The sequence below is a fragment of the Denticeps clupeoides genome, chromosome 14 (genome assembly GCF_900700375.1).
Source record: "Denticeps clupeoides chromosome 14, fDenClu1.1, whole genome shotgun sequence".
NCBI classification, from domain to species: domain Eukaryota; kingdom Metazoa; phylum Chordata; class Actinopteri; order Clupeiformes; family Denticipitidae; genus Denticeps; species Denticeps clupeoides.
Genome location: NC_041720.1, coordinates 7,511,046 through 7,531,890, shown reverse-complemented (window position 1 = coordinate 7,531,890; position 20,845 = coordinate 7,511,046). Strand labels below are relative to the sequence as shown.

General features: G+C 45.4%; 3 protein-coding genes, 2 non-coding genes and 1 pseudogene across 5 annotated transcripts; 1 reads left to right on the top strand and 5 right to left on the bottom strand.

Moving 5' to 3' along the window:
- Position 1: 1 nt before the first annotated feature.
- Positions 2-5,664, top strand: LOC114763662 (probable palmitoyltransferase ZDHHC14; annotated as a pseudogene).
- A 793-nt stretch (positions 5,665-6,457) lies between these two features.
- Positions 6,458-11,204, bottom strand: LOC114802897 (galectin-8-like). Its single transcript, XM_029002032.1, has 9 exons — positions 11,081-11,204; positions 10,144-10,232; positions 9,743-9,953; positions 8,899-9,018; positions 8,211-8,261; positions 8,075-8,101; positions 7,875-7,963; positions 7,618-7,786; positions 6,458-7,535 (listed from the first exon to the last, which is right to left on the bottom strand). Exons 1-9 carry the CDS (start codon positions 11,117-11,119, stop codon positions 7,386-7,388), a joined length of 945 nt encoding a protein of 314 aa, XP_028857865.1. The 5' UTR covers positions 11,120-11,204; the 3' UTR covers positions 6,458-7,385.
- A 125-nt stretch (positions 11,205-11,329) lies between these two features.
- On the bottom strand, positions 11,330-14,798 carry LOC114802894 (ribonucleoside-diphosphate reductase subunit M2). Its single transcript, XM_029002028.1, has 10 exons — positions 14,540-14,798; positions 14,283-14,342; positions 13,794-13,907; positions 13,560-13,676; positions 13,326-13,459; positions 12,967-13,061; positions 12,735-12,868; positions 12,497-12,601; positions 12,264-12,377; positions 11,330-11,986 (listed from the first exon to the last, which is right to left on the bottom strand). The coding sequence occupies exons 1-10, from the start codon at positions 14,630-14,632 to the stop codon at positions 11,834-11,836; spliced, it is 1,119 nt and encodes a 372-aa protein (XP_028857861.1). The 5' UTR covers positions 14,633-14,798; the 3' UTR covers positions 11,330-11,833.
- On the bottom strand, positions 12,046-12,186 carry LOC114764008 (small nucleolar RNA SNORD94). The gene has a single exon (XR_003742478.1). It is a non-coding gene; the product is annotated as a small nucleolar RNA SNORD94 (small nucleolar RNA).
- LOC114764005 (small nucleolar RNA SNORD94) lies at positions 13,158-13,297 on the bottom strand. Its single transcript, XR_003742475.1, has one exon. It is a non-coding gene; the product is annotated as a small nucleolar RNA SNORD94 (small nucleolar RNA).
- A 2,615-nt stretch (positions 14,799-17,413) lies between the features above and the next one.
- LOC114802889 (Krueppel-like factor 11) lies at positions 17,414-20,228 on the bottom strand. Its single transcript, XM_029002023.1, has 4 exons — positions 20,124-20,228; positions 19,336-19,530; positions 18,281-19,256; positions 17,414-18,156 (listed from the first exon to the last, which is right to left on the bottom strand). Exons 1-4 carry the CDS (start codon positions 20,163-20,165, stop codon positions 17,861-17,863), a joined length of 1,509 nt encoding a protein of 502 aa, XP_028857856.1. The 5' UTR covers positions 20,166-20,228; the 3' UTR covers positions 17,414-17,860.
- Between the last annotated feature and the right edge of the window lie 617 nt (positions 20,229-20,845).

Sequence of the window (20,845 nt, the reverse complement as noted above, 5' to 3'; positions counted from 1 at the left end):
CATCAACGGGCAGGCGGTGAAGCTGAAGTACTGCTTCACCTGCAAGATCTTCAGACCGCCGCGAGCCTCACACTGCAGCCTGTGCGACAACTGCGTGGGTGAGTTCATTTCAATTGCTCCCAAGTCAACAAAGGGAACGCCAGACCAGGCGTCAGAAATAAAGGAATAACACGCCAGTTTCAATGTATTATGGAGGCCCCAGGCAAAAAGCAAGGCCTTGCCTTTTAAAATATATTCATTTAGGGACCTAAATTCATTGATTTGACTTCTTAGGCAGTTAAAATGAGCATATAATAAACTCAATATTAAAAGACTTGTGAGAGATTTTAGTGTGGATATATGAGACTTGATTTCATACCACCACGTGTTGTGATTGAAGAGATTAGTAAACTTATTTGAATGGGCTTGGAGTAGTATTTTTGTTTTTAAAAAAAAATGTATGTATTTCTAATGAATTTATGACACCACCTGCCTTAAGAAGATAATTGGGTGAGTTGCACAAACAATACAAAAATATATAAATACATTATAATTTTTCTTCGTCTAGCACCTAACAATCTCTGAGCATGCTCTTCACTGACAAGTATGAGCCTTATCAGGGCTCTTAGTTTGTAGACTCAATATTCTATAGAAATCGAACGAGAATTGCTGGTGTCTTCCTCTTGTAAGTCGCTTTGGATAAAAGCGTCTGCTAAATAAAGTAAAGTAAAGTAAAGTAAAGGGTGAGTTTCTGTGAACATTTTCTCCTGCATTAGACCCATAAATCTACTATCAGAGTTTACCTGTTTTGCCTTCTCATTTGGAACAGACCTGCTTGTTGGCCCTTTTCTTCCCCCTCTTATTCCCCCTCAGAACGTTTTGACCACCACTGCCCTTGGGTGGGAAACTGTGTGGGCAAGAGAAACTACCGCTTCTTCTACCTCTTCATCCTCTCTCTGTCCCTCCTCACCCTGTTCATCTTCGCCTTCGTCATCACGCACGTCATCCTCCGTAAGTACGTTGGCGGCGCTGCCGCCACAGACTGAGTCAGAAATTTATGGAGAACAAATAGAAAAGGTTGTAGGCGCGCCTGTAGTATTTACAGCCTCCCACTCTCGGAGAGCAGCCAGTTCTGGGACTGTAATGTTCTTGACGCGTGGAACGGGGGCATCGCTGGAGAGGAGCGGGTCAGGGCCGCCCCTGCGCCTTCGTGATTGTGCTCCTGGCTGGAGGAAGGTGGTGGGAGGGGCTGATAGAGCGTTTTTCAGCAGGACCCTGGGGCTCAGAGCGTGGGGACATTTTTTGGTTAATGCACATCCACCAGTCAGTCAACACAACACAGCAAACCTGTAGTCTGTTTTTTCAAATTAGCAATATTTTTATCGCAAAATAGCAGCACATACCATAATAAAATGTGTTTCTGTGCGGTTTGTATTTTTACAATGCCATCTGACTGTACACCATGTAATCTATATATTGAATCATACCCATGTCAGAATACTTTTTATCGGTGAAGCACTTTTCATTGGGTTTTGGTAGTATCACGTAGAAAGACAGAGGGCCTTGCACCCCATTTACCAGGCTGGGGGGCCCACTGGGCATGACCCACACCTATGGATGATTTCTGCCCATTTTCAAGTTGCAGAAATTCTGCGTTGTGGCTAATTTTCAGTTGTTTGGACGGGTTACTTTCTCCTCCTGCGCTTTGCCATTAATGTGACAGTGTTGTGCTTTTGCTGTCCTGGAATTATTCCTGCTGATTGCATAACCAGCTTCTCTGTATTCATGCAGGATCTAACCGGAAAGGCTTCCTCGACGCACTCAAAGAGAGCCCTGCCAGATATCTTTCATCACTCTGTGCTCCCCCCCCCCTTTGCTGTCCATTCTGAACCCTTCTGTTCTAGTTCCTGGACACATATGTACACATACTATTTTCATCTTCCACTCTGCGTAATGTCCATGACGGATCTGTGAAGATTTCTATATTGCGGAGACAGAAGCACTCAGACCCTACTGTATATACCATGCCTGTGAAGGACAATGCTGTTCATTTATATCTCTGTACTTTATTCATAGGCCATAGAAGTTTTGACTTAATTATCCTTGGACTGGAAACAGGTTTGCAGCAAGAGAGCAAAAGGCACAAATAACAAACCTCATGTTGGCTTGGATAATAATTAAGATAGGAAAAGGGACAACAAGGAGTCTGCCATGAGCACAGCTAATTATCAAGTAGAAGAGTCCCTGCTGTTTAATTAAGGGATCTCATCTACATAGATCAGCCACAACATTAAAACAGCCTTTTGTGCCAGAAAAAAATTGGTCAATGTTCTTACCTCCCTCACCTGTCCGCGGTATTAATAATGTGGCTGACCATGCCTGTCCAGTCCAAACTCTTGACTCCCTCTTCCTTGACTCCCTCACTGTACTGGAGGTGGTGGTTTGTTTCTTTTCAGTTTGGTCTATAGTGGGGCTATCTGGCTTCCATACCTACCTGATCAGCTCCAACCAGACTACCAATGAAGATGTAAGTATTATTATTACTATTGACCTGAATACAGCTATAATAGATGGAATGAAATATTGGGTTGTTGTTTTAAATCGATTTCAGATAAAAGGTTCGTGGTCAACGAAAAGAGGGAAGGACAACTACAATCCCTACAGTTACGGCAGCATCATCACCAACTGCTGCGCTGCACTGTGTGGCCCTCTACCCCCAAGGTGGGTCCAGGACAAAAGAATGACAAGTTGCATTGCATCTATCTATCTCTCTCCCCATCTCTTCTCCCCGTCGAGTGTGAGCGAGAGCAGCCTCTGTGTTTTAGTAAGAAGCTAATCCTCAGCCCTGATATCCATCAGCATGCTGAGAGGTAATTAGACATGCTGGCTGCAGCAGCGGGGGGGCGCTTCGCCACTTTCGGGCCCGATGTGATGTGCTCAGCAGTTCTGAATTCGTTTAGCCAGCATGCCGGGGACGTGCGTTGGGTCCTTTGTGAGTCCAGGTTCCTAAATTAGAAGGGTTCATGTTGTACAATTTCTTTTGTATGACGTCTGTCCTGGTATCAGTAGCAAGTCTTATGCTACAGATAATTGCCACCAAGACCAGAGTTCAACAGACTGGTCTGTTGGAGTAATGTTTAGTCAGCTGAATTACGTTCCATTTTATTGTAGCTGGATGAAATATTGTAGCTGGACGAAAATTCTTTCAATTTTGCCCATACTGTTTTTTTGTTTTTGTTTTTTTGTGCTCATTCTGTATGAAATGCAAAGTGATGCATCCTGACTTTCAGACAAAATTTGCTAGTAATACAATGTACCATTTAAAAGGTTCATCTAACTTCACTTTTTTTTGTTAGTTTCCACATTTGTTGCATTGTACATTAGGGGTGTGTATTGGCAATGACCTCATGATTGAAAATGGAAGTAGTGTGTGGTTAAACATGCAATAAGCAGAAATGTTGCTTTTGTGTGTTGCTTAAACAAAAAAAATACTGATTAAACCCTGCAGTTTTACTTTTTATTTACATTTTATTGGGACTACAGCATGCTATTTCTGCACAGCACACGTAAATGGCCTACATACAGATTAAATAAAGTGTGTTGATGAGGAGCAGTGAGTAGTGGTGTTTTCGCAGCAAATGTTTATGAGGGATGACTGAATGTCGACGCAGCCAGGAGTTTCATGCATCATTCACAGGTTTGGAGCGAGCCTGGCGAGACGGGGTGGGAAATAAGCCCCCCCCACCGGTGGTGGCCATCTGCTGTATGTGTGTGTGTGTGTGTGTGTGTGTGTGTGTGTGGACATATAAAGATGAGGCACAAAAACACACATGCATACCAAGAAGCATGTGTGCACCACATGTGAAATACACACAATAATATCTCCTGTCTTTCTGTAACCTTTGAAGCGCAGACTCTCACTGCGTGGTTTGTTCTGCTCTCTCCTCGCTGCAGTCTTATTGACAGAAGAGGCTACATCCAGCCAGATACTCCACAACCAGTTCCTCTTTCCAATGGGACCAGTGTATACACCACCCCTCAGATGCAACAGCCACATGGTACAGGCTCCTCTATGAGTGTGTGTGTGTGTGTGTGTGTGTGTGTGTGGTAGTAGCCTAGTGGGGAACACACTCGCTTATGAACCAGAAGACCCAGGTTCAAATCCCACTTACTACCATTGTGTCCCTGAGCAAGACACTTAACCCTAAATTGCTCCAGGGGGCTGTCCCTGTAACTACTGATTGTAAGTCAATCTGGATAAGGGCGTCTGATAAAAAATGCTGTAAATGTGTGTGTGTGTGTGTGTGTGAATTCCATGTTATTAAATCTACGAAGAATACTGAATATTCATGTGTTTATTGGGGAGCTCTGAACAAAATTTGAATCAAAGCATGAAGAAAAACAGAGCGCTGCCCTGCTGATATATGTATTTATTTGGATGACTCAGGCCCTTTAATTAAGATGGACAAGATCAATGGGGTGGTCCCACTGGACCGTCCATGCTGGAAGCCCCCCTACAGAAAAACCTGTTTTTTGGAACGCTGCCTTATTTATGAACACTAAAGAGGAGACATTCCCTTCAATCATGTTCCCTAAAGTGCAATTAAAGACAAAAGATCAAAAGAAATTGGGAACGAGAAAAGGGTTTGTCCTTTAACAGAGAATGATCAGTGAGAGACAGAACAATACCAAAAAAAAAAAGAAAAATTCCTTTCAAAAAATGCATTTCTCACTTTTAGACTGATCTTAAACTTACAAAATCAAAATCAACAGGGGCTTCAAATAATTATATAAACACACACACACACTCACAAACACACACACACACATATATATATATATATATATATATCCATCCCCTTATATTCAGTCACGGAAATAATTATTTGAGCCCCTGTTGATTTTTGTGTGTGTGTGTGTGTGTGTGTGTGTGTGTGTATATATATATATATATACACACACACACACACACTTATAATATTCTAAATATGCAGTCTTCTATAGTTTTCATTGAGCCTTGTTGCTATAATATGAAACTCTAATGTGAAACCGCTTACTAACGTCATCTTTTTTTTTTGTCTCTTTTGAACCATCTGTAATTCATCATGTCTTTTTTATTCCTTCATTTATATACACTCCATTAAACAATTCCACTTCCCTTCGTGTCTGTATGTGTCTACTGATGTCTGTTTCAAAACCCTCTCCACGTTGTCTCTCCATTTCACGGTTCTCTCTGTTCTCAGTGCGACCAATACAGTGCATTCAGAGCACCAAATTCGTTTGCAGGCTGCAGCACACCCCCACTGCTCCACAGCGAGCCGGTCATTCTGGATGGAGGTCCCCACCTGCCTGGTAAGACCTCTCTTGCGGGTCACTGTGGCCCTCTGGTTCCAGTGCAAACCTCCATTCCTTCCTCGATGCCTGGCTTGAGCTGTGGGTGGAGAGCTGCTGCCCTGAGAGACGTGGACGCCCCACTGTCGCCATCACCACTTCACCAGTCCGGATGAGACCCCCTCGCCGCCACAGCCACCCATGCCGCCAATGCCACTGATGCCCCCCTATACCCTGTGCTACCCATGTCAGTCATATTCACCCCACCCAGCTATATGACCCTGCCAGCCAGGACTCGCTGCATGAGGACTCGGTCCGGGGCCTGGTGAAGCTCAGCTCAGTGTGACTGGAACATTCCTCAGCATTTTTTCGGCCCCTTCCTGTCAACACAGGGCTGAAGGGCTGTCACTGGGACTAAACCGATCTCTAATGATCCAAATCACTGGACCACTGGTCCAGTCTTCCAGCAACTTGTACAGCAGTGACACGCTGTTGACCATGAGAGTTGCACTGGTACGTTCTGTGAACTCTTTGTGAGAGGTTTAGAGGGTGGGATGAATTCTCTACTTCTGGTCTAGTAACAGGACACCTTGTCCTTTTTGTGGGTTTTCCAGAAAGTAAAACAGCGTGTCTGTTAATGAAATACTTCTTCCTGTTAAAATGGGACTACTGCCTGTTTCCTTATCAGAGGGGGGTGTCTCTGCTGTTTAATAGTTTCTGTTCACGTCACTGGTGCAGTGCTTATAGAATGTCAGTCTCTGCATCATGCCGATTTACAGTTTTTTGTTATTGGTAGAATGTGAATATGCCAAATCTGGCCTATGTGATTATGTGCCAAGAACTGCTCACTGACTTCTGCGATGTTACAGTAATCCTTGTTAATGTAATTAAATTCACTTTTTATGTGCACTAATGGTTTTGAATGGTCATTTAACACAAGTGAAATGACTTCCTAAAGTTGAGGGGGTAGTGAATGAGAGACATGCTATAAAACAGTTACAGATATACAACAGTGTTCATGAATGAGTGAAAATATTCTTTAATAGTTTTAAGTAAAAATATCAATGCAGACTATGAAATAAGTGCTTTCAATACATTCAATTAAGGGGTTCATAAATCAAATGAGTTAAAAAGGTTCAGCCGGTCATAGAAGTTGTAGGTTTTATTTACAGTCAAATAAAACACCTCAATAAATGAGCTGCGTGTTAATGAATGGCTAAAAATCATGTTGTAACCAAATCAAATGTGGTGAAGTGTGTGTGTGTGTGTGTGTGTGTATATATATATATAAATACATTTTAACCGTCGCCATATTTATTTCCCCAAGGACTTCACAATGGTATTACCCGCCTCTTTCTTGGGTATTAGTTTCTGCTGTATTTCAAGTTTGCTGCCAGTGAACCTTTAACACTGTTAAAATTCAGAAACGACTTTCTAACCAGTGGTTGGGGATGACAGTAAAAATGATGACTGTCAAGTCATGTATATGCTATTAGAGGTCAGCCCTGCAAGGGCATCTCTGTCGGGAACATCGGCGAGGTTTGTTGTTGCAGACGAGGAAAAGAGCAAAAGGCACGATTCAGAAAAACATGAGCAACAGATCTATTACAATTTTATGTGATGTATGTCCATGTGGCAAAATGATCAGCCGTATAAGTAGTATATTAAAAAAAAGCAAGCATTCTATGAAAATGGGAAAACAAACAGGTTAAAAATGGTCCAGCAATTGGTCTTGGCACATCGGGTGTGTTGGTGAACATACCCTTTGTATCAAGACCATGTGTTGATGAGATGAAACAGTGTTTTGTGAAGTATTCACATTATCATGTAATAAAGGACCTCAGGAATAAAGCAAAATGCTGTTAATCTACTCAAAAGGGCATCTACGGTTTTGCTTGTGAAGAAGTGGAAGAGTTGAAGTGCACGACACACGTGCACTAAAGAAAGAAGGAGTACCTGTTAGACGTGCATATTATTTTACTGCTGCCTTTTCAAGAGATCAAGCTAAAGAACGAGAATGCTGGAATGGGTCACTGGTTGAATCTGGACTTGGTTGAATCGGGAGCTGGAATGGTTCACCACATCTTGACATCTTGGAGCAGAACGTCTCCCACAATCTGCAGCTCGTCCACACTGGCCAGGTCCTGCACGCGGTGCTTGTAGCTGAGCTGGTGGACGCCGTTCACTGCCACTTTAAACTGCTGGCCCTCGCTGAGAATGATCATCTGAGAGGGGACAGTGAGGGGGGAGAAGATAAGGCCCCCGTGGGCTTTACTCAATCTACAGCGTACAGGTACGCTTTCAAACCTCAAAGTAGTTTCCAGCGGTGAATGGGAAGTTCTCTGGCAGGCTGCGCTCCTCCGTACCCCAGCATCCTGACAGGAAGGAATTGCGCACAAGCATGGCTGACTTGAAGCGTGGGTTAAGGTGCAGGGCGATGTCCTCGGAGTTGCTAACTCGCAGGTTTACAGCAAAGCTGAAAGACAAGGTTTGCTTTTCAAAAAAACGTGCCTTTCTGGAAACAAGGACAGATAATGGACCGACCATTCAACAATGTTGCATACCTTTGAGCATTAGCATTTATGTGTCCTTTAATCGTCAAGGTGTGTCCAGGACAAAAACCCTTCATTATTCTAGCCTTGAATGGAAGGCTCTTAAAAAAAAAAGGGGACCCAGAATGTACATGAAGGTCATCAACTGCAAGACTTCTACAGTTCCCGTGCGCCTGTATCCTACTCTACAGAAGAAAAGGTTTTGGACTCACCATATCACCCGAGAACATCAAAGAAGCCTATGGAGAGAAATAACCTCATTATAATAACCTCATTCATTCTAAAAACTAGGGAATTGTGCAGGGTTTCTTATGGGCGACACAAGCCTGTAAGGTCAAACGCTCTTACGCCGGGTGGAACGCCTCTGTTAGCCATGACGACAGGGGCCGGAGCCGGATTCTGCAATTCAAAGCGACAGAACAAAAGCACTGCGAGTCAAACCCACCGTCTACCTACTGATCTTACCATGGTGCTTATGAGGCCTTGAGATTATTGCAAATTTGACTGTGCAATTTGGATTCTGAATTTCCGGCAGAAGGCTTCCAGTTTTGAGCCACAAGATCTCAGTATTTGAGGTAATTGGTCATGCCCCCTTCCTTGTCAAGATGCTCCTGTCGAATGACGCATGACAGAGGGCACGGTGTTCTTTCGGTGATCAGCTTTGCACCAGAAACCGATTTTTTGGAATTAAGGCCAAACAGTATGTCATTAGCCTTGTTAGAGCGTAAGACATTTGCGCATGTTTTTTTTTCGGAGACTGAATGCGCTTTACAAATGTCCACGAGCACAGACCACCCCTTATTCTGCATGCGGTCAATGGATTGATTGGTGGAAGCGAAGATGTGAGGAGTGGGGGCGGATTTTGGGTCAAAGTGCTGGGCAGTAATCCGGTTTTCGGTAAGATTAAATACATAGGTCTTACTCCTTACTACTAAACATTCCATTCTTTAACCAAAAGAGGGAGGAAAAAAACGTGATGAAGCGAGAGAGATGCCTTGGAATTTTTTATTTGCATATCCACTAGACATGTACTCACGGAACTTGGAAAGAAGGCAATGGCACTGATGTTGACCTTCCCTGATATTTGTATGGTGTCCACCTTGTCCAAGGCCAGTTTGTGCCTGTACTCCAGTACATGAGCTCCGTTCACTGCCACCTACAGGGAGGGAGACAAATTACACCCATCTGCCCAAACAAATGCACACAAGTTTGCTTATCAGTTCAGGGTTGCGTGTTGCTGCAACAAGACATCCTAGATGTGTAAGATTTGTGTAGATATAAAAGGTTTTGAACTTGCTGAAACAGTCACTCAGCATTTGAGCACAGAAAAGCTCCTGGGGTAAACCACAGCCACCATCAGGAAGAGAAAATGGAACTAAATAATTCATCAAAGATGAACTGTGATGGACTGAATGAACCGATGGCATGAAAGCGCCTCAAAAAACAAAATTTCATCGCTGAATATATGGATGTAGTGTTGTATTATGAGGCTGATCAAACGTTATTAATGTTTCTTATTCCTCATAAAAACAAAAAACTGCCAGGACATTAAAAGCACCAGCGTCAAACTCAGTAGGTCCCCCTTTCTGATCTGAATGTTGTGATTGGACTTGCCCCTGAAAACGTTCCAGAACATTCTGTGCTGTATGTCAGAGGTCGTTGTCATCATGGATACAGCTGCCCCTGAAGGGTTGCAGCAATCCTGATGAATGCAGGACCCAGGACTTCCTAACACAGTCCACTGAGGGTCTCACTGCTTTTGCCAGCACGTTTTCTAACCACAATGCATTCTTCTGTCAGGTTTAGACGCAAAGGATTTCTGCAGATGGGTCCTTCTCTGTCCAGAAAAGAAACAATCCTACCCTGTTTCACCAACTGACCTTGTACATGTCCTTCTGCACCAAAATAATGACCTCAAAGTCGTCCCCCTGCTTAAAGGGCATCCTGTAAAGAATCTCCTCCCTGCCCCACTGCTCCTGCTGCAGGGTGTTGCACACGATGCAGGGCGATCTCTTGAAGCGAGGGTTAAAGTGAAAAGCGACATCTGCACGTGGCTTAATGCTGCTGCCATGCGTCAAATCCAACTGAAACCTGGTGACAGTAATCATGGCTGTTATTTCTATGCAGACATATATTTTCCATGTAACTAAATTTGAAATATTTATTTAAACTTAAAAAAATATATACACCTGTTATGAAGCCAACACAAATAAATAAATAGTAAAAAAATGTTGGAAATGCAACAATGGAGTAATGGCCCTTGTATGTACACACTCCATACCTGTCTGCATCGCTGGGGATACTTCCTTGTAGAACCAGTAATTCCCCAGGATTCAGCCCTCCTAATATGGTACCAGCAAAGGGAATGGTCTGCAAGTGGGGAAAAAAGCTCTCATCCAATATTGCCCATGGCTGTCATGAAAAATAAATGCAACTTACTAGACTACTGTAATTATATCTTAATATCTTAACATCACATATTCGAATATGGATTTATCAGACGCCCTTATCCAGAGCGACTTACAATCAGTAGTTACAGGGACAGTCCCCCCCTGGAGACACTCGGGGTTAAATGTCTTGCTCAGGGACACAATGGGGGCACTTTGGGGCAGTGGTGGCCTAGCGGTTAAGAAAGCGGCTCCGTAAACAGAAGGTTGCCGGTTCGAATCCTGATCCGCCAAGGTTCCACTGAGCAAAGCACCGTCCCCACACTGCTCCCTGGGCGCCTTTCATGGCTGCCCACTGCTCTCTCAGGGCGATGGGATAAATGCACCATGTGCTGTTGTGTATCACATGACAATCACGTCACTTAAACCTGGGTCTTCTGGTTCATATGCAAGTGTGTGACCCACTGGGCTACTACCACCCCTGTGCTCGTGCCCAGATTTGTTTGTATCAGTATCTGACACTAATACTGCAACCATACAGCCGCCAAATTATCGAAAACGCCTTCATTGCGATGGATCGAGCAGTGTAGCAAGGCCCAGAAAGTGGTGTACATACGATCGATGTCTTCTGATCACATTTTTAACCAGGCGACTTACTGGCATTCTGGGTCACGCTGCCACCCCTCATTCACACGTCTAACCTCCAACTAACACAATCAGCAGTAAAACAGATCTAATATCAGGCAACCAACTGAATAAGTCGCTGCTCAGATAATAAAAAAATATTTAAAAAAGTTATGTAAGTATATAGTGCGTTCAGTCAGGCCTTACCGGAGAAATCACGGTTTGCTTGGGATTTTTATCCGACATTGTAAAACAAACGAAAGCAGGAAAAAAGGAAAAACGCGTCGTGAGGTCACGAAACCCGTGCACTTCATCAAGCGCCCCGCGGCGGTCACTTCCGCTTTCGCGAACGGAAGCGGGTCTCCAGCCAATGGAAACGTACGACCACGCCCCCAATAAAATTGCATTTACAGCCAGTCACACAAGATGGAATAGGATTAAAAATAATAAACTTACTAAAAGAGAAAAAGTTTATTCATTTCATAGTATTTACAGCCAGTTGAGAAGAGGTTTATACACACACAAAAATTAAATAATTACACAATGAAAATGTATGGCACACATCCCATATTAATTTCAGAGGAGAGAAAAAAAAAAAAAAAAAAAAAAAAAACTAAGTGTCTCGACAGACTCACCTCAATATCAAATTAAAACTTGCAACACAAAACATAGCCCATTAAGTGCAGAATACAGGGCCATGTCCTTTATAAGGACCTGCGGTTTCATTTGTAGTATACACACTCTGAACCGCATTTATTTTAAATACCTTATAAGTTGCGGAAACATAAAAGCATTAAGATCCCAACGGCAATACTGTAAACGTTATCTGTATGTCAGGAGGTAATGATGAAAATGCACAGAAAGGGTTCACTTTATGCTTCTGAGGTAATTTAGTCTAAAAGCCATTAGAGAGCTGAATGAACTGAGGGCAAAGCCTGCAGGTCATCTTCGTTCAGGAATTTAAAAGTCAGCATCAAGCCTGAAGGTGTTGTCTGTTGGGCCAGACATTACACCCATCCGCTGGTATTCTCCAACCCGCTTCTCAAAAAAGTTGGTTTTTCCCTCCAGAGAGATGTTTTCCATAAAGTCGAAGGGATTCTCTGCCCTGTAGATCTAAAGATGGGAAACAAATTAGCATTTTGTAAGAACGTACAGAAAGGACACAGGATGGTAGCGCTCAGACCTGGCGACTATGTCATGCCAATGCAGTTTCAGCCAGGTGGCCACAGGCCCACTGATCTGAGAACAAGCAATGGCACCCAGCTCCCATTATCAGCTGAGGTACGTACCCCTGCGCCTCTCATCATTGCAAAACACAAAGCCTAAATGTAGCATAATTTGCATTGAGCAGGCAAAATATAAAATGGAGCCGCCACCGCCCCAACCATACCTTATTAAATCCGAGCTCCAGCATCAGTCGATCAGCCACAAACTCAATGTAAGTCTTCATCATGTCACAGTTCATGCCAATCAGCTTCACTGGCAAAGAATCAGTCAAGAATTCCTGAAGGGCAAAAAATAATAAAATAAATTTAAAAAAAATAATAAATTTACTTAAAATATTCCTATCCCTGAAAGATCAAAGAGAAAAGCGCGAAATGAATTGTGCAGATCACTGTTTACCTGCTCAATTTCGACCGCATTCATGATTATTTTCTTGACTGTTGCTTCTGAAGGCTTGTTAACAAGATGCTTAAACATCAGGCATGCAAAGTCACAGTGCAGACCCTAAAGAAACAAATAAAAGATTTTATAACCCCCACATTCATATACAATTTACCTATGACCTTGCGGAAAAATGGCATTTACAAATGCCAAATGTCTTGTCAAAGCAAGATTAGCCACAGGTGAAGAAACAAACCTCGTCTCTGCTGATGAGCTCATTGGAGAAGGTCAGGCCGGGCATGAGACCCCTCTTCTTCAGCCAGAAGATTGCAGCAAATGAGCCAGAGAAGAAAATACCTTCCACTGCAGCAAAGGCTACCACTCGCTCACCTTTTACAGAGGAAAGCTCAGTCAGCATGGTAGTCTTAACAACTTAGTCCTTAAACAGACTCATCTGGAGAGGACTGGGGTGCAGAAAGAACACGTACCATACGCTGCACTCTTGTTGCCAATCCAGTTGAGAGCCCAGTCGGCCTTCTTCTTCACACAAGGCAGAGTTTCAATGGCGTTAAATAGATACTCCCTGTGTGGAAGAAAAAAAAAATTCAACTTTCTATCATTAAACTGGTTCTAGATAAGACTTGAACAGCTTCAAGTCAGAAAACCTTTATGTTGCAGAGAGGCTCAGAGTTTGCGACTTTATCATGCCAGTGACCTCCAGCCAGCAGACCACATGCCTGCTGATCTGGGAACTGCCACCAGCACTCAGCCCCCATCATCAGCTGAGGTCCGTACCCCTGCGCGTCTCATCATCGCCAAAGGGTCGCGGTCGCTCGGCGAGACTCACCTCTCTTTGGGGTCTTTGATGTAAGTGTCGATCAGCAGACTGTACATTTCTGAGTGGATGTTCTCCATTGCGATCTGGAAGCCGTAGAAACAACGCGCTTCTGTGACCTGAACTTCCTGCGTGAAGCGCTCCACCTGGTGGCGCCGAAGGAAGTCGGGATGAGAAATTGCCCAATATATATACTTTAGAAACATGTACAAAATAAGACACCCAAGTGGGCAGTCACATACTTACAAGATTCTCATTCACAATGCCATCGCTTGCAGCAAAGAAAGCCAAAACGTGGGAGATGAAGAATCTTTCCTCATCTTTCAGAGACTCCCAGTGCTGGAGATCTTTAGACAGATCAACCTGAATGGGGGAAGAAAGCTAGTTACCAAAATAGCATGTAAAAATGATTGCTTAAGTAAGACCAGACAGCTGAGATGTGTATGGGAATAAAACGGGGAGAGAAGTGGTGACAGACACCTCTTCAGCGGTCCAGAAAGACGCCTCTGCTTTCTTGTACATCTGCCATATGTCGTGGTACTGGATCGGGAAAATGACGAACCGGCGGGGATTTTCCTTAAGAAGAGGTTCATCCTGAGAAGGAATGGGGACGCAAAGTTAAAACCAAAGGATTGCCGATGTATACATAAGACAAATGGCCCCCTCAGGTTAGCAAAAAATGCTAACGTCGCGCATCCCGCTCAAAGTGTGTCGTAACTTGGCCGAACAAAGTGTCTGAAATCGAAGGCGATATATAACTACAGCATTTCCCTTTCAGGAAGAGACTTATTAAAACGTCAGGCGTCTGGTTTCCATTATGATAGTGGACCAGATTCTTCATCAAAAGGGGCGAGCTCGTTGGCGCCAAAAATGCACGCGTACGCTTACATTTAGCATACATTAACCGCGGAGATATTTTACTTCTGACACAGCAAGGACAACACGACATTATATATATCATTACATTACCTGGAAGATTTTTCGCGCTGTTTTCGAAGCCAAAATGCGAGTGCTGCTCAGACTTGGAGGCTGCGTTCAGGAAACAAAAGAAGAACCCAGAACATTAACTTGCTGACAAAACACAGACATTTCGGCACAATCTATACACGCCACGCGGAACGCGGCTCTTCTAACGTGCACGTACAGAAATGGGAGGCGTACTAGCGACCAGCTAACCTGGAACAATGACCATCCAGCATTAACAGACCACGGCGGGCTAAACGTACCGTATTCTCCTTCGCGTTTAAGGCCACGTTGGCCATTTTTGCGGAAACGACATTTTCATTCTTGGCGGACAGCGGGGAGCGTGAAGCGAGCATGTTGAAATTAAGAACAGACCAACACTACAACAGCCACAGCAGAAAATGACGCGCTCTTCGGGTACCCGGTTATAAAAGCCCTATAAAACACTTAAATAATACGGGAACAAACAAACGAAAATAACTCGGCCTAAAAAAAAACTCTAAAAGAAGAACTAGGCGCTAAAGCAGCTGCAAAGAAACTAAATGCCGGCAAAAGCAGAGCGGCGCCTATTTATTGAAATCTTGGCGCTAACCAGCGGCCAGCCAATAGGAGCGAGCCTGCAGGCGGCTCTTTAAAGTCGTCACGCGTCCCGTCCAATGGGGTGGCGACACGTCATCGCCAGATTGCGGGAATTTCAAATGCAGCGGGGGTCGCTTTACGCAAGGACGTTACAAATTAAACACAAACATGTAACACAAAAAGGCGCGCATATAACCAACCATTTATATTCTTATTATATTTTTTTCAAGCGCAAACAATACAAATACGGTGCATGTCTCGTATCCGTTGACATTATTGTTAGCTTCTACGCTTGTACGATTTAAATAGCATTTGCATGAAAGATAAATCGCCGTGTTGTTTGCGCTGGCTTCTTTAAAAATATATATATTTTAAACATTTTGGAGGGATAATTTTCCTCCGGGGTATTGTTCCTCCCGGTCTACCTACTGACAGCGTTTCCCGCCACGGCGGCCATCAACAATGGGGAGTATCCGTACCGCCGTTTATACGCCGAATACTGGGACGGATTAATTAATACGACACCCTTTAAATGTACCTACGATCATTATATATCGAGGGTGTTTATACGGAAAATGTGGACTTGTTTCCAGCGGCGGCTTGTTGGGATATTTGTGCGAAGACGCAACGCGCCATTATTCTCTGAGATATTTACACACCGTGTGACAATAATCGGGAGGCGATGACGTTACGTCGTTTAGAAAATGCGAAACACGTAACGCCAAAGTGCAGCGGTGCAGGAGAAACAAACATCTCCAATCCGGTTAAGTTATTTAACACAAAACACACGAAGATGGTAGTTAAATTATACGACGGGCCAACGTTATTGTGGTTGAGAAATGCGCGGGGTTTACTTATTGTGCCCATTTTCCCGCTGTATTTGGTCTGTTGTTTCTGTGTCTGGAATTTTCAGGCGCAAAAAAAAAAAAATCGGTGACCAGCTGGTGTGGGAGCAAGAGAGAAGAATCGACAAATGTGGCGTCCGCCCTGGAGAAAATTCCGAAGCCCGTCGCCCCCTGTCGGTGGGACGTCCGCGGCCACCCGTCTAGACACCGAAGTCGTTCTTCTGTCGTCCACGGCAGGGGGGTTGAACGAACTGACAAACGATGTGAACGATGTGAGCCGTGTTTATCTTCTTGTTATCGACGATTTCAAATTGTACCACGTGCATGTCGATCAGCGGCATCTACGGTTTTGTCATGAGTATTTTTAACACCAGGGGGCGTGCACTAGTCATAAAAACCTCTCACAAAGAGAAGCGTTGCTCGTTCTTTTAATATCGTTTTAAAACCCGAGTAAGTTGCGTTTGATTGATCGTTGTTTCACGTATATGTTTTAAGCCGATAGATCGTCACAAACAACGTCGGTATGACACATTAAAACATTACGTTTCATAAATCGCGTGTCTTCGGGGTCGTGGGATGTATATTTACAGCATTTATCAGACGCCCTTATCCAGAGCGACTTACAATCAGTACAGGGACAGTCCCCCCCGGAGACACTCAGGGTTAAGTTTCTTGCTCGGGGACACAATGGTAGTAAGTGGGATTTGAACCTGGGTCTTCTGGTTCATAGGCGAGTGTGTTACCCACTAGGGTAACTACCACCCACTAATGTTTATTGTTACGAGGTTCGCATTTATGTGCGAACATGAGAAATAAGACATGGCTACCGCGGAGGGCGAATGCTCCGGCTGGGGCTTTGCTTTCTTTGTCCCAAATTTCCCGCGTGTTTTCCATCCAAAACGGGGACTGTCGGAGAGGGGACACGGGACCAGCCGGACGATGCGCTCGGTCTTATTGACGTGTGTTAAGTAAATCTAACGCAACGTCTTACGCACGTTGAACCGTTTATAGTGAATGAAAAATCAGCATTATGTAACTGGCCCTCGTGCTCCATTTTTTCAGTCAGATCGACGGGCTAGAATCTACATCGCCCGCCCCAAACAACAGGACATCTTTACATTAAATCCATTTGATCCGCAACGTTTCACGTAACGGCTAAGACAATAATCGCCTTTTTCTTGTCTGATTCGAGAATGTCGGTCAGTAAGGCAAATGGGCGGGACTTATTGTCATCCAGTCAAAACCCTGTAACCATGCTGCCGCCCCACGGCCGCCGTGATTGGTCGCGCCCCCTTGCCGCGCTCTGACGCTGCGCTGTGATTGGCCGAGCGTTGTTACTGGGTGTTGTTGGGAGCACAACAAACGTATCTGTGGCCAAAACCAGCAGCGGCTGTATAAGGGTTTCCTTTGTTTGCATTTTACTAATGTTTGGATGATCGGTACAGTGCAAAACAGAAAGTGTTTCGTGCATTAAAAAATATTTTTTTGTTTAGTTCTACAAACGTTCCAATGTTTGTACTGCTTGACCATTTATTCTATTTTGTTATTTGATTTCGCATCCTCATATGTAATGTGAAGTGATTGTCATTGTGATACTCTCATTGTGGGCAGCCACGTCAGGGCACGGTGTGTGGGGACGGTGCTTTGCTCGGTGGCACCTTAGCGGATTTGAACCGGCAACCTTCTGATTACTTTACACTCAGTACGGGTCAATTCTTTAAACAAATGTTTATTAAATAATATGCAAAGCAAGACAGTAGGTAGTATCACAGATATGAATACTGTCCACTTACAGATTTAACACAGCAATAACATTTACATACATGTATACTGGAATTAAATGCAAACTGGAGTACACATTACATTCATATATATAGATATTTATATTTACAAATATACATTGACAGACAATGAGTAACATAAGCATAATGCGCAGGCTTTGGCAAAAAAAGGAGTATACTTTGAGGAATAAATTGTACAAAAAGTAAACATATAAAGAGTCATATAAAGAAAGTCTGAACAAGTTGAATAAAAATCCAGTGCAAAGTCAGTTTGTTGTTCTGTTCGTTGTTGGGGTAGCAGCCTTTTTTTATTGTTGTCCCCCCCACCCCCGTAGTTGATGATTGATGGGATATTGTCCTGAGGCCCCAAAATTTCACTCTAGTTTGAGGCGGGTGCTTGAATACCAACAGGAAGAGAAGAACTGGTTGTTGGGGTCTTGGAAGGGGCCATTTTGTTGAGGTCGCGTACTTCGGAGGACCACGTCGAGGCCCGCTTGGTGGTCATGTGTCGGCGGGCGTGCTTGGTCAGGTGGTCACTGCGCATGAACCGGCGGTCACAGACTGGACACACAAACTTCTTCTCGCCGGTGTGTGTTCTGCGGTGTCTGGAGAGTTCGTCCGAACGAGCAAATTTTTTGTCGCAGCCCTCCCAGTGGCAGCTGAAAGGTTTCTCACCTAAAAAAAAAAAAACGAAACAAAGGAAAGCATTAAATATTAGACAGATGAGAAAAATAAGATGAATTAAGGAAATAATGGTGCATAATTGTAATGACTATTTATGATTATTTCGACTACTAACCTGTGTGAGTTCTTAGATGGGCTTTCAAGTGAGAACTCTTGAAATAGGTCTTCTTGCAGCCAGGAAAGTTGCAAACGTAGTTCCTCCTGCGAGAGAAATCTGCTTGTGCTGCATTTCCACTCTGGCCAGACGGCATGTACACCGGAGCCGGGGCCAGAGGAAGGAGTTTAGTGCTCCCCAAGGTCACCACATTTTGCGAGCAAGGCTGGGGCTGAGACACTGGGGTCTGCGGGACGACAAACATCACGGTGCCCTGACCTACGGGGGAGCCAACGAGGACCTGCTGGGAGAAGGAGGTGGGAGACTGGGGCAGAATGGTCTTGGGGCCGCTGGAGGTCGGCATCTGCACTGGGGCCTGCACAAATGCTGAGATGATTCCAGTTTGCCCACTTACTGGGAACACCTGGCACAGGACCGGGGAGCTGGAGATGGGGGGCTGAGGTAAGGAGCTCGACCGAGAGGGGGAGGCTGGGGCCAGAATCGAGGTGGAAGTGCCCGTGGCGTTAGGAACGGAGGTATCGTCTTTTTCGGCCGCGCAGCTCTGCGTCTCGGCCTGCACCGGAAGCACCGGGGACACCGCAGCGCACACCACAGGCCCATGCTGCTGGCCGCCGGTCACCGCCTGGAGCAGCCTCGGCCGCTGCTGGTCCACAGGGGCGGCGGGCATGCGGCTGGTTAGCGGCGACCGGTCGGCCGTGTGGCGGATGACGCTGGTGGCCATGGCTCGGCAGGGAGAGCCGGCCGGCGGCTCCGGAGGTAACTGTGGGGAGACGTTAACCTGGAAGGCGGTGCAGGCGGTTCCTGGCTGTAAGCCAGCGTGGAGGCCGCTCCTGCCGGCCAGGGCCGGGCACAGTCTCGGTTGTGGTAAGACTGCTTTGGGGCCAACAGTGGCCACTGAGGACATGGCGGTGAGCACAGCAGTAGTGGTGGTGGTGGAGGTCTCAGCAAAACTGGGACTGTGAGGAGGAGTCATGCACTGCAAGGGCATAAAGAATACAAACGATTAAAACATATTCAAAAGCACACGTGCGTGAACATGGTATGTGTTTGCTCACCAGTGAGGAAAGCGAGATCATGTCTTTGGGAGACTCGGGGTGCAGATGCAGAGAGTCACACGAGTCGGAGGACGGGGTGAGCGGGCGTGGCTTGTGTGACCTCTGCACCCAGGAGCTCATGCACACCAGCGCCTCCGCAGCCTCCAGGTCGTGGTGCTCCAGGATGCTGTCCTGCCTGTTCCTCTCCATTCTCGCCTGCGGAAGGCGAAGAGCCTGTTAGTTACGAAGCCACCGCTGTGCGGAAGAAACGTCGGGTCGCCCCGGCATCGGCCGGTCTGGGCGGGGGCAGCGGGCCGCGGGTGTGGGAACCTCCCATCGCCAAAAATAGATTTCCCGGTGACGCGCCTCTCATGCAGCGGCGGTGGCGCAGGGGTGGGACCCACATCAGGAAGTGCGGAATTAAGGTTACACCTCCATTTATCCGAACCGCGCCAGCGCGTTGCGCGGCCGCAAGCGGAGTTAAGCGGCTCCGACAATAAACGACAATAATAATGGTAATAAAGCGTGTACAAAGTGGTTATGTGAACACGAACGGCAATATCGCGCCTATGAAAAACCGATGGATGGGATAATTAAGGCGTTTGAGGCTCAAATAAGCAGGATGGCAGTCGTTCAATTAACAAGCACGTTGTTTCGAATTTAATGCAATGTATGCAGATGAGAAATATTTTGACCTCAGCTGTGGTGCAGCAGGGATGCTGCAAAGCCATCGACCCTGATACAGTTGCGTAAAAAAAAAATAAAGAAAATACAATTTATACGAACTGACAGACGTTTTATCAACTCACCCGTCCGGACTCCGAGCTTGGACCAGATGCAGAAATCAGCATACGCAGCACTAAAAAAAAAAAACCCCACAAACAAACCGGCGAAAACGTCAAAAAGTCAACAAAAGAGGAGCAGCGGCGGCCCTGCGACTGTTCCGCACGGCCTGAGCTCATAAGTGCGGCCAGTTTCTACAGCGGAGTCCAACCTCAGCTGAGTGAATCGAGAGGGGAGACGGAGGGGGGGAAAAAAGAAAAAGAAGAAGAAGGGAGAGCAGGATAAAAAAAAAAAAAAAAAAAAAAACAGAAACAAAATTCAGCGCAGACTGGCGGGTGGTAACATGTTACCAATCAAAAACAAAGGTGTAGCGGCGGCGGGCCAATGGGGAGCGGGGCGACGCGTGATCGCTACGTGATCGGGCGCCCATTGGCTGACGCGGGGTGCGTGGCTGTTGGGGGGCGTGGCGGGGGAGTCAGCGGTGTCGGAGTAAACCCGATGAACTCGGAGCTGCAGAACTGGGGGAAAGGTCGGCGCGGCCAAGCCGCGGAATCGTGAGACAGTTCGCACGCGTCTGGCCCGCCGCGGCCGCAGCGCCAGAAACGCGTCCCGGCGAAACAACAAAGGAAGGAAAACAGTCTGCGGCTAGAAAAGCAGCGCCCGCTACGTGCCTCTATTTAGCTTACCTATTAGGCATGAAATTTTACTTTATGACCAGAAATATGATTTATGTATTGTTTTAAAATAT

Bases quoted from the DNA above. Each gene is read 5' to 3' on its own strand.
- LOC114802897 (XM_029002032.1), bottom strand. From the start codon at position 11,119: ATGTCGGATAAAAATCCCAAGCAAACCGTGATTTCTCCG. The intron at 10,233-11,080 runs GTAAGGCCTGAC...CCCCACTTGCAG, and splicing joins AGCAAACCGTGATTTCTCCG to ACCATTCCCTTTGCTGGTAC. The intron at 9,954-10,143 runs GTATGGAGTGTG...TACTGTCACCAG, and splicing joins ATCCCCAGCGATGCAGACAG to GTTTCAGTTGGATTTGACGC.
- LOC114802894 (XM_029002028.1), bottom strand. From the start codon at position 14,632: ATGCTCGCTTCACGCTCCCCGCTGTCCGCCAAGAATGAAAATGTCGTT. The intron at 13,908-14,282 runs GTAATGTAATGA...ATTCCTTCTCAG, and splicing joins CAGCGCGAAAAATCTTCCAG to GATGAACCTCTTCTTAAGGA. The intron at 13,460-13,559 runs GTAAGTATGTGA...CGGCGCCACCAG, and splicing joins GCATTGTGAATGAGAATCTT to GTGGAGCGCTTCACGCAGGA.
- LOC114802889 (XM_029002023.1), bottom strand. From the start codon at position 20,165: ATGCTGATTTCTGCATCTGGTCCAAGCTCGGAGTCCGGACGG. The intron at 19,257-19,335 runs GTGAGCAAACAC...ATGCCCTTGCAG, and splicing joins TGATCTCGCTTTCCTCACTG to TGCATGACTCCTCCTCACAG. The intron at 18,157-18,280 runs GTTAGTAGTCGA...TTTTTTTTTTAG, and splicing joins CCATCTAAGAACTCACACAG to GTGAGAAACCTTTCAGCTGC.